Source organism: Sarcophilus harrisii, chromosome 5 (assembly GCF_902635505.1).
Source record: "Sarcophilus harrisii chromosome 5, mSarHar1.11, whole genome shotgun sequence".
Classification (NCBI taxonomy): domain Eukaryota; kingdom Metazoa; phylum Chordata; class Mammalia; order Dasyuromorphia; family Dasyuridae; genus Sarcophilus; species Sarcophilus harrisii.
Genome location: NC_045430.1, coordinates 171,087,527 through 171,104,491, shown reverse-complemented (window position 1 = coordinate 171,104,491; position 16,965 = coordinate 171,087,527). Strand labels below are relative to the sequence as shown.

General features: G+C 33.2%; 1 protein-coding gene across 1 annotated transcript in view; it reads left to right on the top strand.

The window, feature by feature from the left end:
- The window catches only part of WASL (WASP like actin nucleation promoting factor), a 97,412-nt gene that overhangs the window by 62,357 nt on the left and 18,090 nt on the right, over positions 1 to 16,965 (top strand). Inside the window, exons 6-8 of the mRNA XM_031938949.1 lie at positions 7,648 to 7,816; positions 8,750 to 8,792; positions 10,731 to 10,884. Coding sequence (XP_031794809.1) covers positions 7,648 to 7,816; positions 8,750 to 8,792; positions 10,731 to 10,884 — 366 coding nt within the window. The remainder of the gene's footprint in view (positions 1 to 7,647; positions 7,817 to 8,749; positions 8,793 to 10,730; positions 10,885 to 16,965) is intronic.

Sequence of the window (16,965 nt, the reverse complement as noted above, 5' to 3'; positions counted from 1 at the left end):
ACTATGTTTGATTTTATTGTGTCACAGATAAAGTGAAAGTATTTATGGTGTTAATTCATCTCATTGTTTATCATTAAAAATTTTGGGGGTGGAATGTTTAATTTTCATTGAAAACCTTTTAAAACTTTATATGTAAACTCTTTAACTTAGAAAATTAACTTAGTATAATGCTATTTCATTTAAAAATTAATACTACTTAGTCTATTTTTTTTATCCATGGAGATTGTATGCGTAAAACCATTTTCAAAAAACAACTTTATTTAGAATGACAATAACATTGCATTAGTATTTAGTGGTTATATAAACAGCATTAGTTTGTATTTTCTTGGGATTTGGTCCCTACTCTAGTATAGGGTTTTAATAAAATTCACCTCACCATTATTATAATGATTGCAATGTAATTTTGACTAAAAGAGAATTTTTTCTATCTTACTTTATAGACTGTGTCTAAGTAATATGTTGCAGTTTGAACTGTTTTTGAGATTCGATTCAAAGATTCAGTGTCTATATTCTCAAACACTTGATTAGTAATTTTAAGATCTGGAACATTTTCATGACTTAAAATATCAAAACATATTTTGTACAACATTTACTTGAGCTCTTTCAGAAGATTCTGTTAGTGTTAGTATTTTTGGATGCTTGGAACCTTTGTACTGTCAGGTACTTCCTAATTAGGATTTGTATGAGCTTTTGAAACTATATACTCCTGAAGTGCTAGGGGCTTGTAAATAATAGAGAAAATCTTGTTCAATTTAAACATGATAGTTTGAGAAAAAAAAATAAGAATAGTTTTTTTAAGTACTTTAATTGCCCATACACTTATAAAATATAAACAAGGTAAGCTTATTTTCTCATGTTTAATTTCCAGAGAAAGTAGTTATTCCCTGTATTTTCTTATTCCTTAATATGTAATTATTGAGTATCATACTAAATACAGCATTTTACTGTTAGTCCCATCCTTTTCTTTTACATATTGCCCATTGTTCAAACAAGTAAAAATAAAATAAAATTATAGGGTTTGGGTTCTTTATTGTACCTGACAAAGAATCACCATAGAAATGTTACAGATATCATTTTGAGAGGTAGCATTATCAATGATGAAGTATTTAAGAAGTTAATAAAGCTAATGTACAAAGTTTCTTGTATTAAACAATTGCTTTTGTTCAAGGCCTTTCATTTTAAAGTTATGAGGTATAGTGCATCTTAGAGTTAGGAAGACTTGAATTAAGTTGATATATACAAGAGCTATGTGCCTTAGGCAAGTTCAATTACTCTAATAACAAATTGCAGAATAGTTGCCAATTTGTTAGTGTTAGTATCTTCATTGGGAATTCCCTATACTCATGAAATCACAGGTTTGAACAACTACATCAAAAAGTTTATGAAACCATTATTCTTCATACTTGTATGAGAAATATATATGCAGCAATTTTCTGGGGTTTTTTTTTTATTTGAAAAATAACAAAAACCTAATTCAGATTTAATAATTCAGTTAACCCAGTCAAATTTATATATACAGGTAAGATCTACAACCAAATAGAATAGTATTATTCCATACTATAATGTTATTTGGAGGATATGCGGAAAGACCTATGAGTTTTGGTGAATTGCATTCTTGATATAGACCAACAATTTGATAAGACATCCAGAAAAGCTAATGTGATTCTAATCAATATTCATAAAAGTTTAGTATCTATAACATCAAAGAAGTATTATGCCAACAATATTCTGCCTTGCACACTGTACTGGCTAGGAATTTACTTTCCAAAAAAACGTACTTTGGTTCTTTGCAAATACCCAATAGACTAAGTCCCTTTGGGCTAAATCCACCAATTAAATAGATATGACTTCACTAAGGAAGATGTGAGGAAATGGTTATTGTGAATGAGACTTTGCAAGCTTGTGAATTTGGGGAGAAAATTTTTTAGCTAAATATATATCTGTAAACCTTGTTTTATAATGACATCTATAAATTGAAATAATAATTCAGTAATTATAAAGATAAAAGAATATAAGCACTTTTACTCATAGAATAGATTTAGATGGCATATCATTACCTCTATGACAGACCTGTTGAATATTATCAATATTTGATAGTAAAGTGGTAGAAGAAAAAAAAATTTGTTGCCTAGGGTCATTGTGCGAAAAGTGCCTTTGCTTTGGCCTTTCCACATTCCTGAAATTCTGTCCTCACATTTACTTCATAAACTACCTCACTTTCTGTAAGGCTTAGCTTAATCGTCACATTTTACATGAAGCCTTTTCTGACCTCCCCTCCCCCCCCACCACCACCACCACAAGTTAGTGTTCTTCAACCCTTAGACTCTGTATTTAAACATTTTTCACTTAAAATTTATTTATTTGTCTTTATTCTGTGTATTTTCTAAATAAATTATTGATCTTTTACACTGACCCGATTTTCCCAATATCTTCCCTATCCTCTTTAATAAGCTAGTCTAAATATCAAAGTTTTGTTTGTCTAAGAAAACCAGCAAAAGTGAATAAAACAATAAGAACAACAGCAAAAAAACTTGAAATTTTTTTCAACTTTAAAAATAAACATAATCTTAAAATCAGGAAATATTTTTTAGGGGTTTTTTTTTGTGTGTATACTAGTTCTGTTGTTTTGGTTTTCTCTTTCTAATGCTTAGCACAGTATTATGCATACAATAATTAAACATTAATAAATGTTTAGCGGAGACTAACTTGAACTTGAAGGACCAGTTAATGAAATGTCTGATTATTTTTTTCTAATAAAAGAATAATGTTATTATTTTTAAATCTCTCTGGATTATACTTAATGCTTTAAAAAATACTTAAGTACAGTTAGTGCATAAGACTAAGCATAGCTATTTGTTCATTAAGTATCTCCACCAATCAACCCATCAAATTCAACATGTCAAAAACTGAAATTATATCCTTCCCTAATCACCATTCTCAAATTTCTCCTTCCCTTGATTTCTTTATTTCTTTTGATGGTGAAGCTGTTTATTTTTCTAGTCATCCAGATTCAAATCCCTTATTGCCAAACTACATGTCAAGTCATAATGATGATTTCACCTATGCGATTCATTAATCTTCTCTCACCACCATATTTGTCTCTTCATCACTCATTTGGACTGTTACACTAGAATACTAGGTATTTTTCTTACCTCTTTCTTGTCTAATTCTTCATAATACCACCCACATTTTCCCTTTTTCTGATCATATCATTTGATTATTTAAAAACCTTAACTTTGGTTTAGATATTAAGAATTAGAGGGATCAGTAAAGGCTTCACATACAAAGGGAGCTCTTAAACTGAGTTGGAAAAAATAGTTAAGGATTCTAAGAAGTACAAGAGAGGAAAAATACTTTCCAGGCATTGAAGTGAGCATAGTGTTGTGCAAAGGCATAAAGAAAGTGGATGAAATATGTATGAAGAAGAGAAAGAAGACTAGTTTGATTGGACTAAAGAATGGATAAAGAGGAGTAATAGAGAATGAAATTGAAAAATGAGGAGGGGTCCAGGCTGTGAAGACTTTAAATGTTAAACTGGAGCTTGTATTTAATCCTAGGAGGTAAAAGGAAACTATGAGAATTTGAGTCAACAGACCTTTTTTAAGAGTAGATTGTAGAGAGGAGATGTGATTTAAGAAGACCAATAAAAAGGCTCTTGAGGGAGTCCATTTGAGAAGTGATTAGAGCCTGAACTAAAATGGTGATTATGTGAATAGGGAGGAGACAGCTGTCACAATGCTGTAGAGATCAAATGAACAAGATTTAGCAGTAAGGAGACAAGGATTATTCCCAAGTTTGCAAATCTCTGGGGGCTTGATGGAAATAAAAAAGTTCAGAAGAGGAGTGAGTTCCATATGTGTAAGAGAGAATAAAACTCTTATTGTGCCAGCAGTTGGCATTTATAGCAGATAAAGCATTAGACTAGAAATGAGAAAATTTGGGGTGTTGTTTCCTACTTCTTTTGATGCTATTTGAGGCTATTTATTTTTTGGGCAAGTGATTTGATTTATTTGGATCTCAGGTCCTTCATCCAAATAATATGGGGACTCGTCTTAGAATAATAGAATTAGGAAGTTCCTCCTTGTATTAACTCAAAATTTGCCTTACTATAGAATTTTTAACTATTGCTTCTAGTTTTACTTTCTAGTACCAAGTGAAATAAGTACTAATAAGGAATTCCTTTTCCTATGATAGCCCTTCAGCTATTTAAAAGGAACACTTATATATGTACCCTTTAAATTTTCTCTTCTCCCAACTAAACATTTCCATTTTCTTCAGTTCTTTATTTGACATGATTATGTGTTTTCCTCTGAACACGCTTTACTTTTCTTTTGTTTTCTTATAATGCAGTGGCCATATATGAACACAGTATTACAGATCGATTCAATTCAACAAGTGTAGACAAAACAAATAGAAGATAATTGTAAGAGGGAGAGACTATTAACTTGGCAGATCAGGAAATGCCTCTAGGTCAGGAGATAACACCAAGAGGTTCTTAGAAGCAGAAATGATGGGGTACAGGAACCACCTATGTAACAAAGAGACAAAAAATAGAACACATGAATACATGAAATCAGCTTAGTAATCTAGTTTATCTGAAATGTTGTGTATTAAAGGAAATTAGTATTAATAAGAGCAGAGAGGCAGATTAGAGCTACATTGGGCAGGATTTTGAATGCCAAGTTGTATATTTGATGTTTTACCTTAGATGTAATTGGGAGCTAATAAAGATTTTTTTGAATTCGGAATGAGTCTATATGGCCAGATCTGTGTTTTAAGGATATCACATTGTCAATTGTGTAAGACTGGTGAGTGGACCCAAATAGGTTTTTATAGGTCAAAGTCCAAGAAGAACTTTTAGTAGAGGGTGTGTTAATGGGGAAAAAAAGCAAATAGATGGAAGATATATATCACAAAAAGATTAATCATCTAGTAAAGGAAATTGAAAGGGAGTGGTCATGAAGGTAGGAGAAGAACAAAGAGAAAACAATATCCCTTCACAAGTCGAGTAAGGAAGTATATTTAGGAGAAGAATGTCAGCCCTATCAGAAGTTGTAGAGAGGTTAGATAGCATAATGACTGAGAAAAGGCCATTGGATTGAATACTTGGATGATAATAAGAAGAAGCCTTCTTCCAAAGGCTTTGAAGTAAGGGGAAGAAATACAAGAATGATATTTTGAACTTGCAGATTCAGGTGAAAAAATGAGGTGAGTCATTGGAGTGTTTATGGGCAGTATCAAAGGCTCCAGTGGAGGGGGAACATTTGATATTAAAAGAGGATGACTGAGAGGGCAGGCTCTCACAGGAGATAGGAAGCCATGGTTTCTTTTTTATTGAATACTGGTTGGAGACAGTGGAGAATAGAAAAGAGAGAAGATTTGATTTATAGAGTAGGGAAAAGAGGAACTTTGTAGTAGATGATCTCTTGTCTCCCAAGTAGGAAGAGATCCTCTTCTGAGATGGACCATCAAACACAAGAAAGGTTTGGGATGATTCCTGAGAAGAATGCAGTAGAATCAAAGAAGAATAAAAATGGTACCATAAAGTAGTAAGGTTCTAGCTGAGATTAGGGAACCAAAATTTATAGTGAAGTCATGACTTTTCTCTGGAACACAGAGGAAGCACTTGAATAGGAGCAGAGAAAGCAGATGGTGACAGGTAATTTGGGTTGGGGTTTGGCAAAACATTACCAGCATTAAGACAATAGAAAGTGAGAAATTGAAGGGTGGAAGATAATGTATGATTTAACTGGCCAATAACAGAGTAAACACTATGAAGGGAAAGAGAAAAAGTAGGGATAGAAAGATAGGGACAAAAGAGAAGGAGACAAGGCTAACTAGTAGATTGTGATCAGAGAAAGACATTTCAGAGACGTAGGGGATGAGAAATTTTGGGTAATGATAATGTCTTTAATGTTCTAGACTGGGTACTCTGGAGTTATTTTATGTCTTTAGTGATCATCTCTGGATGTGTGGATTAGATTTTTAGAACCCATAGATTAGAGGCAAGATTTTTTTTAGGTCTAACAATTTATGATTCTGTTTGTACTCCTACACAAGAAGAAGGAAGCACTTTTTAAATTCCTATAATATACAAAGCACTATGAACTGTCCCTCCTGTAGAATGTAAGTTGACTCAAGGAGCTTATTTTCTACTGGGGGAAATAGAATATTAACACAGAAACATAAGGTAATTTAAAGAGTGAGAATTCACTAGTAATTAGAGGGATCAGAAAAAGTATCCCTTGGGAATGGGCCCCTGAGTTCAATCTTGAATGGAAAGTTAATGATTTTAAATAGCAGTGAAGAGGGGTGTATATATACTATTATAAAGGACAATGTATGCAGAGATTTGGAGGAAGGGGAGATGAAATGCCAAATTTTGGGGAAAATAAGTAATCCTTTTTGTCTACATTATACAGTATGTGGAAAGGAGTAACGTGAAATTATTCTAGAACCATAAATTGTAACTAACCCATGGGGACTTTGGGGTTTAAACCTAGCTAAATGGTTTGTAAATTTGTCCTATGGAAATAGGAAGTCATCAGAATCCTTGAGCAGGAGGATTGCATCATCTGATCTATGCTTTAGCCAATATATTTTGGCAGGTATATTGAGCGTGGACTGAAGAGGGTATGATATAAGCAAGGTGACCGACCAGTTATGAGGCTGTTAAAATAATCTGAATGAGAGAGAAGGGCTTGACCTCGAATGATGGCCTTGTGAGGAAAATGGATGGGAGAGATATTTGTGGAGGTAAAATTGGCAAGACTTGACAATGAGGTGAACGTGATTGAGAGTCTAAGTGACTAAAGGATGGTGGTCTCTTCAGTTTGGAAGAGGGACAGTGCTCTTATTTTGTTTTTTATACCCCCTGTATATCTTAAGTGAATCCTATCTCGGGCACCCTTGGACAGTTTGGCCTTTGATCATCCTCTCTATTCAGTGAAGGAGTTGGATTAGATGATGTGCAGTCCCTTTCCAACAGTAGATCTATGAAATGGTCATAAGAAAATTTTTTAAAGGAAACTTTCAGTGTACTCTCTCTACATTGCCTAGGATACACCTTCAGGTGTAGGTGAAGATCTCTGAGATTCCATCAGCTAAAAGGTATTAGGGCCATTCCGTAACAGTCTTTAATATTTTAGTTAGAACCAAATCATTAAATTCCCAATGCTTTCTTTGGTGAGTCCTTAGAAAATTTCCTCAGACTTATTTAGTAATGAGAAAACAATGGTTTGTTTTTTAATTGGACTAGCTTTTTATTTCTTTTATGTGTGTATACATATATGTGTGTAACTATATAAATGTATGACACACATGCATATATAAAACATAATATGTGTACAAAAACTACTTTATATGACAATATAATGCCTCAAAATGTTAGATATAACTTAAAACTATATTAATACTTTTGGGAAATCGTGGGGCAGAGGGATATATAGGATGTGGGGATGGGGTGTTACGTTTGTGTTAAAGAGAGATTTCTATTTTAAAACCAAATTAGATGGTCTATAAAATTAATAAAGACATGAAACATATTAGACAATTTGATAAATTAAGAACAATTTACTGATTGCGTATAGTTCATGTTTCACTGTAATAGTTATTTTCATGCCTTTTTTTCTGCCTTCTTTTTTTCAGGTCCAAATTTACCAATGGCTACTGTTGACATAAAAAATCCAGAAATCACAACAAATAGATTTTATGGTCCACAAGTCAACAACATTTCCCACAACAAAGAAAAGAAAAAAGGAAAAACAAAAAAGAAGAGATTGACTAAAGCAGATATTGGAACCCCAAGTAATTTTCAGTAAGCACATCAGTAATTCTAATAGTTTGGACCAGTTTCATTATATGGTTGTTGCTCTTGTTGGTTTGAACTTCTAGAACTTTACAAAGCCTTCTGCTTTGTAAAGACATTTCAACTTAAATTTTTTTTTTATTTTTTTTTTTTTAGGGACATATGCCCAGAGATCCAAAGAATCTTGCATTTTATTCTCCAGAAACTTCATTTTTTTCCCCTTAACTTAATCTTATAGGAAGAAATATTTTAAGCAAAATATAATTTTTCCACTAGTTGCAGGAAGCTTGAAATTCTACTCTACTTGGCTCTCCCTTTTAAAAAGTAATATGTGGTAAAAGATATAGTAATAGACCTTGCAGTTTTTATAAATTATGTTACTGAAAGGAGCAATCTGAGATAAGGTAGCTAGGCATTGTTATTACCACTTGATGAAGAAGACTTGGTGGACTATCTATAATTAATCCCCTGCTCCTGATAAGAAGTGGGTGCTGATAAATTTCTTGACTCTCAGGAGCCTGAGCTATACTCTTGTGAAGCCCTGAAAATCAAGCTGAGAATAGAGTTGAGGTACCACTGCATTACCCAAAGAAGGGTAAATCAAGCTTAGGTTGGAAATGACGCAGATTAGATTTGTCACACAATTAGGTGTGTTGTTGGCTTTCAAAGTAGAGAATGAACTTCTAGACTTTGGGGAGGCCTCTTCTAACTCTTAAGGCTTTCAGGGTTTTGTAAGTGAAGATATTGAAGCACAAAGATTTCCTAGCTCAGGGTGTTTTTTTATTAGATCAAATCTTTATGCCATCAATGTTTGAGAGTCATTATTATAGGACAAATCCAAATTATGTATTATTTTCCATTTAAAACATGCTTTTCAATGACGTTTTAATTTTTTTTTTTTTTTTTTCCATTTTCTGCTGTCAATTTCCTCTTCTCTTTTAGACACATTGGACATGTTGGTTGGGATCCTAACACAGGTTTTGATGTAAGTGTTTTTTCAAGCTATAAAATGAATATAAATATGTGGAACCATTATGCCAGGTATTTAGATTTTTTTTTTTTTTAATATAATTGGACTTTTAGTTTGTTTTCTCCTTCTACATTAAATAAATTAAAGAGAAAGTTGCAGTTTCTAAATGTGATATAGAATGTTGATTGCTTCAATCTTATATGGTTCTCATATGTCAAAAAACAAAAACAAAAAAAAAACACCCCACTATCATCATAGAACGTTCTAATACTTATATGCAAAATCCAGACTTTTAGTAAACCAACAAAGGAAATGTTTCTTATATATAGGCATGAATTGATTATAATCAGCATCAATGAAGAACATATCATGGTCTACAAGGTCATGGATCCATTGAAATATAGAAGCTGTAATTCCCATGGAGTATGTACTGAATAACTGACATACTTCTTTTTCAAGTTTTAAAGTTGATTAGCTAGATTGGTGAGAGAATGATGTAATTTCATAAGATAAACTGTGTTCCCTATTCCACAGGTGATATTATGTTAGAGACTACCAAATCTGAGAAAGGAAATAAGAATAGATTGTTTTATTTAAAAATTTTGAAGCCCAAATTTTTTAATTGGTGTTTTTTCAAGGTAATATTTTTGCTATGTACTAATTTTAATTTAGGACATAAAATATTAAAGTATTAGAGAGTTCTAATCCATATATTAGAAACAACAAAGTTGCTTAAGTCTGCAGTTGTCAATTATGGGAGGGAGGGAAAGAAATTTAATAAGGTTAGATAACTTTTTTAAAATTTTAATACTTTATTCGCTCCCTCCCTCCCCCCCCCCACTTACTTGTACAAACAAATTTTAAAAACTTTTGAGTTCCAAATTCTCTTTTTCCTTTTCCTCTCCTCCCCTCCCCAATACCTAATTTGTGGATTAGAAATATTTCCTTTGTTGATTTACTAAAATTCTAGGTTTTACTGTACAAGAGTTAGGCCAACTTGTTTAGCTATTTCTCAATTTTTGCCACCATTAATGTACTTCCTTTACCAAACTATTAACTCTTTTCCTGATTTTCTTAAATAGCTTTCATTTCTTTTTCCAATTTTTCCTCTACCTCTCTTATTTGATTTAAAAAAAAAAATTGAGTCTTCCCTGGCTTGAAACCAATTAAAAATTTTTTTTTGAGGCTTTTGATGTAAGCTTTTAGTTATTCCAAGGTGATAAAATCTAGAGAGAGTTGTGTTTCTTGTTTTCCTGACTTGTGTTCTGATCTTTGAACACCCACAAGCAATCTTTAAAGTGTGACCAGTGTCCCAGCTCCCCAGCTGCTATAAGCTCTGGTGTGCTAATGTTCCTTCTCATCTTGAGACTGAGACCCAGTGCAATGATCCAGCAAAGTCCTGCCCCTTATTCCAGGAAAAGGAACTCTTATAATTTCCTTTTGACCAATTCTCTGACCTCATCTGCAGTCTGAAAACTGCAGTCTGGAAACTGTCACTGCTGCCCCCAAGGTCTACTTCTAGTTTGCTGGGGTATGGCCTTCCCTGGACTGTGCTCTACTCCCACTCCTGGTATAACAGATCTTTCCTGCCAACCTTCTAGGTTGTTTCTCATTGGAAAGTTGTTTCACCCCATCCTTTTTACTGTGCCAGAATTCGTTTTGTGGTATTACTTAAAATAGTTCACAAAGATTTTGGGGAGGCTGATAAGTTTCTGCTTTTTTTCTGTGCCATATTGGCTCTATTCTTTAAGAACTCATTTTTTATCATTCTGTCTCTTATATTTATTTAGAAGCTTTAACACTATATAAACATTTTAACTTCATTAAAGGAACATTTTTGTGAAGAACACAAGTGAGAATGAATTGATTTGACCCTGCTTTTTAAAATTGTAAATTTTGAATGTAGTTATGAGGATTATACTTTGTAATTGACACTTGTTGTATCTTTTGTAGCTGAATAACTTAGATCCAGAATTAAAGAATCTTTTTGACTTGTGTGGAATCTCAGAGGCACAACTTAAAGACAAAGAAACATCAAAAGTTATATATGATTTTATTGAAAAAACAGGAGGTGTGGAAGCTGTTAAGAATGAGCTACGAAGGCAAGGTAATTCTTCTAACTTGACAGAATTTCTGTTTGCTGTGCTGAACTTACTGAATTAATTATGAAAGGCAACTGCTGTGTTCACCTAAAATACACCCACCCTTTGTTTTAAACACACAGTATTAAAATGGATGGAACATGAAAATTCATATAGTATAGCTACCTACTCAATAAAAAGTACTGAGAAATCTTACTTTCTGGCTTTATTTAAAACTGGAAATCCGTAGATTGACATTTTAATTGTTTTGTAGAATAAAATTTTGGTTTCTGCACATTCAACTAAAAATTCCCATACCCATGAATTTTTCAAAACTTTAAAAAGTCAATAATGTTAAGAAATAATTATTCATAAAAATGAAAATAATTTTAGATATGAATCTAGTTGGTTTTTTGTTCTCTAAAATTTTATTGATCATTTTATAAAAATATTAGTTATGTCTGCTTTACAGTATAAATAAATGTATAGCTTTTTAAAGCTCAAGGATTCATTCAAACCCTCTTATATGTGTTTTCTTTTTTTTAAAAAGTGTTTTTTCCTACCTGAAGTATATGCATGTTTGGTAATTTTAACTTATCAAATTATTCATATAGTTTCCTGCTTACCTGTGCTTGTTCAGCATCTTTATTCTTTCTTCTTCTCTGGTTTTAGTTCTTTTAGTGTTCTTTTAACAAGAAGAGGAAAAACAAAGAAAGGAATAAAAGGAGTATTTACTTTTAAAAATTTATTTTAGGGGAAGAAATCTAGTTGTTTTTAATCATTTCTTGTGAGTTTAGCTTACCCTGTTATCATTATTTTTAGTATCTCCATATCATCAAGACATTAGTTCCATTGACTATGCTATTAAGTGAAAATTCATTGCTTTTAGAGTCAGGTATTTCTAAAAAATATTTTAGGGGGACTTCCACTGAAGGAGAAGGGAAAGAAGAGTCAGGAAGAAGAAAGCAAACAAAATTAAGAAGGCAAGTAAAAGAAGTTGGTTGTGTCTATCAGGATGACTGATGTGAGAAAAATATCAAGTTTAGAATTGACTACTCCCCAGACATTTTGTAATCATACTCTCCCTGGGGGATTGAACTGACAACTATAGAAGAGAGCAAGGTGAAATTTACAATGACCTGCATAGGTTGCATGTAGTTTTATCATTCTGTTGTCATAACCAGATAATTATTAACTAATGTATATTTAAAGCATGGCCCTTTCTCCTTTCTGAAAGAATGTCTTCAGCAGGAATTCTAAAGCATTTTTGTGGTATGTTTGTCAGTCTAGCAAAGCAGATAGATCTCTTCTCAGAGGCACATTTTTAAATGCAAGAAATAAAACATGTAGGATTACAAAGAAAAGCCAATTACAATTATCAACATGCTAAAAAGAACAAAACGGTTCACAAACCTTTGTTTAAAGTTAAGAACTTTGAAGATAGAGGAATACTCTCCAGCTCATAAAGATGAATGAAATGCTTCTTTTACAAAATGGAAAATGTATTTCAAAATGAGAACAAAATTGCCCTGAAGAGGCAGAAATGGTATCCTAACTTGTGCCAAGCTAATGGATGTAGAAGTAACAGAAGGAAAGGGGAAAAGGACTAACAAACCCTTAGAACTTGGAATTTGCACCCCAGGAAATAATCATGTTGGTCCATACACAGGGATGGGAGAGGTCATTCAGGCAGAGAAAGAGGCAGCAGTAGCAGCAGCTCCTAGCTAGTACTTTAAAGTTTATAAAAGATTTTACATGTAACATCCAGTTGGAGCTTCATGACCATTCAGAGGGTGTAGTGGGCTGTTATTGTCCTGATTCTTACATTTTAAAAAACTGAGACATGACGAAGAAGTAAAGTGGATTGCTAACCAACTAGGAAGTATCTGAAGCAGGATTCAGAGCCAGTTCTGACTAAATCAATATCTTCTCCTTCCTGCCTTCTCCAAAATGGTCCTTAGTGACTGACTCCCTTTTGAGGGATACTGACACAACTTTGTCCAACCTTATATTAACAAGACAGTTTTGCTTTCTTGGGAACATATATTCAAGAAAAGATGAAGAACCTCAGCAGTACTTGTCAAACCAGTTAGCTGACTGCTACCCACTTTTGGTAAATCACTTGGGCAAAAGTGATAAGGGCAGAAGGAATGTAAAGTACATTTGCAAAGGATTATCAAGTTCCAGGCAAGATGCTTAAAACCGTAGAACAGGGATTCTTTTTTTTTTTTTTTTATAGTTTTTTTTATTGACAGAACATATGCATGTGTATTCACAACATTGTCCTTACTTCTGTTCCAACTTTCCCCTTCCCTACCTCCACCCTCTCCTTTAGATAGCAGGCAGTTTCATACATGTTAAACATGTTAAAGTATGTCCTAGATACAATATATGTGTGCAGATCCATACAGTACTCTTGTTGCACAAGAAGAATTGGATTCAGAAGGTAAAAATAACCTGGGAAGAAAAACAAAGATGCGAGTAGTCCACATTCATTTTCGTGTTCTTTCTCTGGATGTTCTGTCCATCATTGATCAATTGGAATTGAATTAGATCTTCTCTTTGTCAAAGATATCCACTTCTATCAGAATACATCTTCAGACAGTATTGTTGAAGTATATAATGATCTCCTGGTTCTGCTCATTTCACTCAGTATCAGTTCATGTAAGTCTCTCCAGGCCTTTCAGATATCATCCTGCTGGTCATTTCTTACAGAACAGTAATATTCCATAGTATTCATATACCACAATTTACTCAACCATTCTCCAGTTGGTGGCCATCCATTCATTTTCCAATTTCTAGCCACTACAAAAAGGGCTGCCACAAACATTTTGGCACATACAGGTCCCTTTCCCTTCTTTAGTATTTCTTCGGGATATAAGCTCAGTAGCAAGTGCTTTCCTTTTTTGCTTTTGTATCCCCAATGTCTAGGACAACAAAGATGCTTGTTTATTTTAGTAATAAAAGAGAGTACTATTTGTTACAATTTGCTAACAGAAACTGTTTTTAACATTTTCATTTATTGTACCTTTGTCACAGATTGAGGAAATTGAGCATCACAGATGTTAAATGAGTTGCCCATAGTTGCACAGCTTGTTGTAGTTGTTTCCTCATTACTTACTCCAATTCCTTTAATCTCTTTCTCAACTCATTGCCGAAGCTAGCGTTTCTAATACAATATTGAATAATAATGGTGATAGTGGGCAACCTAGTTTCACTCCTGATCTTACTGGGAATGGTTCCAATTTATTCCCATTTCATATGATGCTTACTGATGGTTTTAAATAGAGAGCAGGGATTCTTGGCATATTTGGGTTTGGGAGAATATTTTTGTGTTTTGAGGATTTTTCTTGATAATTGTATTTCATTATAAGTAGTGTCCTTTGTAATCCTGCTTATTTTAGAGCTTTAAGAGAGGAAGATTTAAGAAGTGAAGAGATGGTTAAAGAAGGTATTTTCTGAGAGTCAGATTTGAATTTCTGGATTATGGTTTACAAATAAGAAATGGCAGACTTCTGCTAAAGGAATAGCAATTACATAAGGATGAGCAAGATTGTATTTGTCTGGATTGTTGCATATATAATCAAGTGAAATTTAAACTAAAAAAGACTTTCTGTTTTTATACATCAAGATAGATATCATAGAGAATAGCTCATTGTATAAATAAAAGCAGTAGGGAAACCTACACATTTAAGAAAAGGATCCAATAGTAAAATCTTTGGCCTCAGAGGATTATATACAAAGTATGGTAATCAACTAAACTTGACATTATAATACAAATAGACAAATTTGTCCTGGAATTATGAAGTAGCATATATTAAGTTACACTTTCAGAGGTGGGGAGCAGAACAGAGAGCACTGAGTTGAAGAGGAATAAATGGATGCAGAAACAGAGGTAGTATTTAGTGACTTGGGAAAACTGTACAGATACCATGTCAGGTGCTGTTAGAGAGACATAATATAGTCTCTCTATAATATAGAGATATAATGATGGAAGACTTTGATGCATGGACATCAGTTGAATTTCCTTTCTCTTTTCCCCTCCTCCCCCCCCCCCCTTTTTTTTTTTTTTAAACTCTTCCTTTTTTTCAATCTTGAGAGGAGAAGTTAATTCCATTATGGAATCCTGGCATAACCTGACAAGTATTTTAGACTTTTGGAGAACAAGTTTTAGAAGATTCAGAGAAAAAATATATAGCTTCTTATGATTTCAAATTCTACAGAGAAGGTCAGTCCAAAAGAGATGGTCCCATAAAAATCAAATTGTGATCATACAAAGCAAAACAATTCTGATAAGAAGGGAAAAGGAAGTTTTCTAAAAATGTGTGACTGCCCAAAACTTGGAGTGGATAGAGTGATGATAACCAGAGATAGAGAAAAAGTTCTTTATTTTGTTTTTTTTCCAAAGCATGATCCTTGGAAAGGAATAAAGTCAAAATGACTAATGGGAAATATTAAAGGTGGGATGGTTAATGAACTGATCAACGGAATAAGTTACCCCAGGAATAACAGCGCAATCCTATTTGAGAGCCCGTATTGAAAATTAGGGTTTACAACCTCAATGTTGGATCAGGACATCCAAATGGTGCAACTGCTATTAAAGAAATGGTATCACAAAATTTGTCATATGGTTTCATCAATAACAAGTTAAAACACAAATTTCATCTCAAAAAGTGCTGTAGTTAAAATATGCTTATTTTAGGCAAGCATTTGACAGTATCTCATATTATTTTCATGAAATAGATGAAGAGATTTAAGCCAGATAGATGGATTTTAAATAGTCATACCTAACTGGTTGTTACTAGTAGTAAAATGATAACTTGGTAGGGTTAGGCAATTTCTAGTGGAGAGCTCCAGGGATATACAATTGACCTTGTGTTTGTTTTGACATAATGATTTGGCTATTTCATGTACTACATGAATCTAAGTACAAAGCATTATTTATAGAAACAAAGGCTACCTTAAATACCTATGAATATACAAATTGCACAGGGATAAACTGAGACAATATAATAAAATAACAATACTGTCAAAGTTAATTTTTTCAGTTGCCATGCACAGCACTCGAGCAAGTGATTTTATAAAGCTAGAAAAAAATCATAAAATTCACATATTAGAACTTTTAAAAGTCAGTTTAAAGTGAAGTAATGAAAAAAAAAAGTGGTAAAAGGGGCCTCATAGCACCAGACGTCGGGCATATATGAACAATTTTCAAAACTGTTTGATGTTAGTTTAAAAAAAAAATAAAAAAGAGAAGAGTTAGTAGAACTGATGAGGGCCACAACCTAAAGAGGCCCCACCTGGAAGACCAGAAAGTGGCCAGTCAAAGAGAAATGTAAACTAGCATCCCACCCCTTAGACCAAGATATTCCAGGTGGGTATGTGATTAAGCATGAATGACACTATAGACAAATTAAAAGAAGCAACAAGATTAATATTTCTACAACACTTTAAGGTTTGCAGAATTTTTTCCCGCATTTTCTTCTCATAACCACCCAAGGAAATAGGTATTATTATTATTATGCCCATTTACATATGAGGAAACTGAGCTGGACAACACTATTCTCTGGTCACATAGCACAGTTATTTCTGACTCTTTTAAGTCAAACACACTCTCTGTTTCGCCAGCTAGCAGAAGTATGTAACCTTTTAGCTCTTTGGGTGAGGGAAGAATTCATGACCTGACAAAGGGAGAGAGAGAATCAGAAGACTTTTGGACACTTATGATTATGTAAATTAAAGGAGTTCAAATTAGAAGGGGAAGAGAGGTAACTAGGAAAAAGTCTTGTCACTGGTCTTCTCTGATGAACTTCTCATCAAAGATATATAATGGATTGATTAAAATTTATAAGACAAAGAGCCATTTCCCAATGTCAGTGGAAAGAATAGGCAGTTTTTAAAGGAAGAAGTCCATGCTATTAACATTCATATTAAAAAATGTTCCATATTACCAATGATTATTTAAATACAAATTAAAACATCTCTGAGGTTTCACTTCACTTGTCACATTGGCAGGAATGACCAAAGAAAAAACTGACAAGAGTTGGAGAAACTGCAGGAAAACATGCGATGAGCTGTTGGCTATGTACTGATCCAGTCATTCTGGA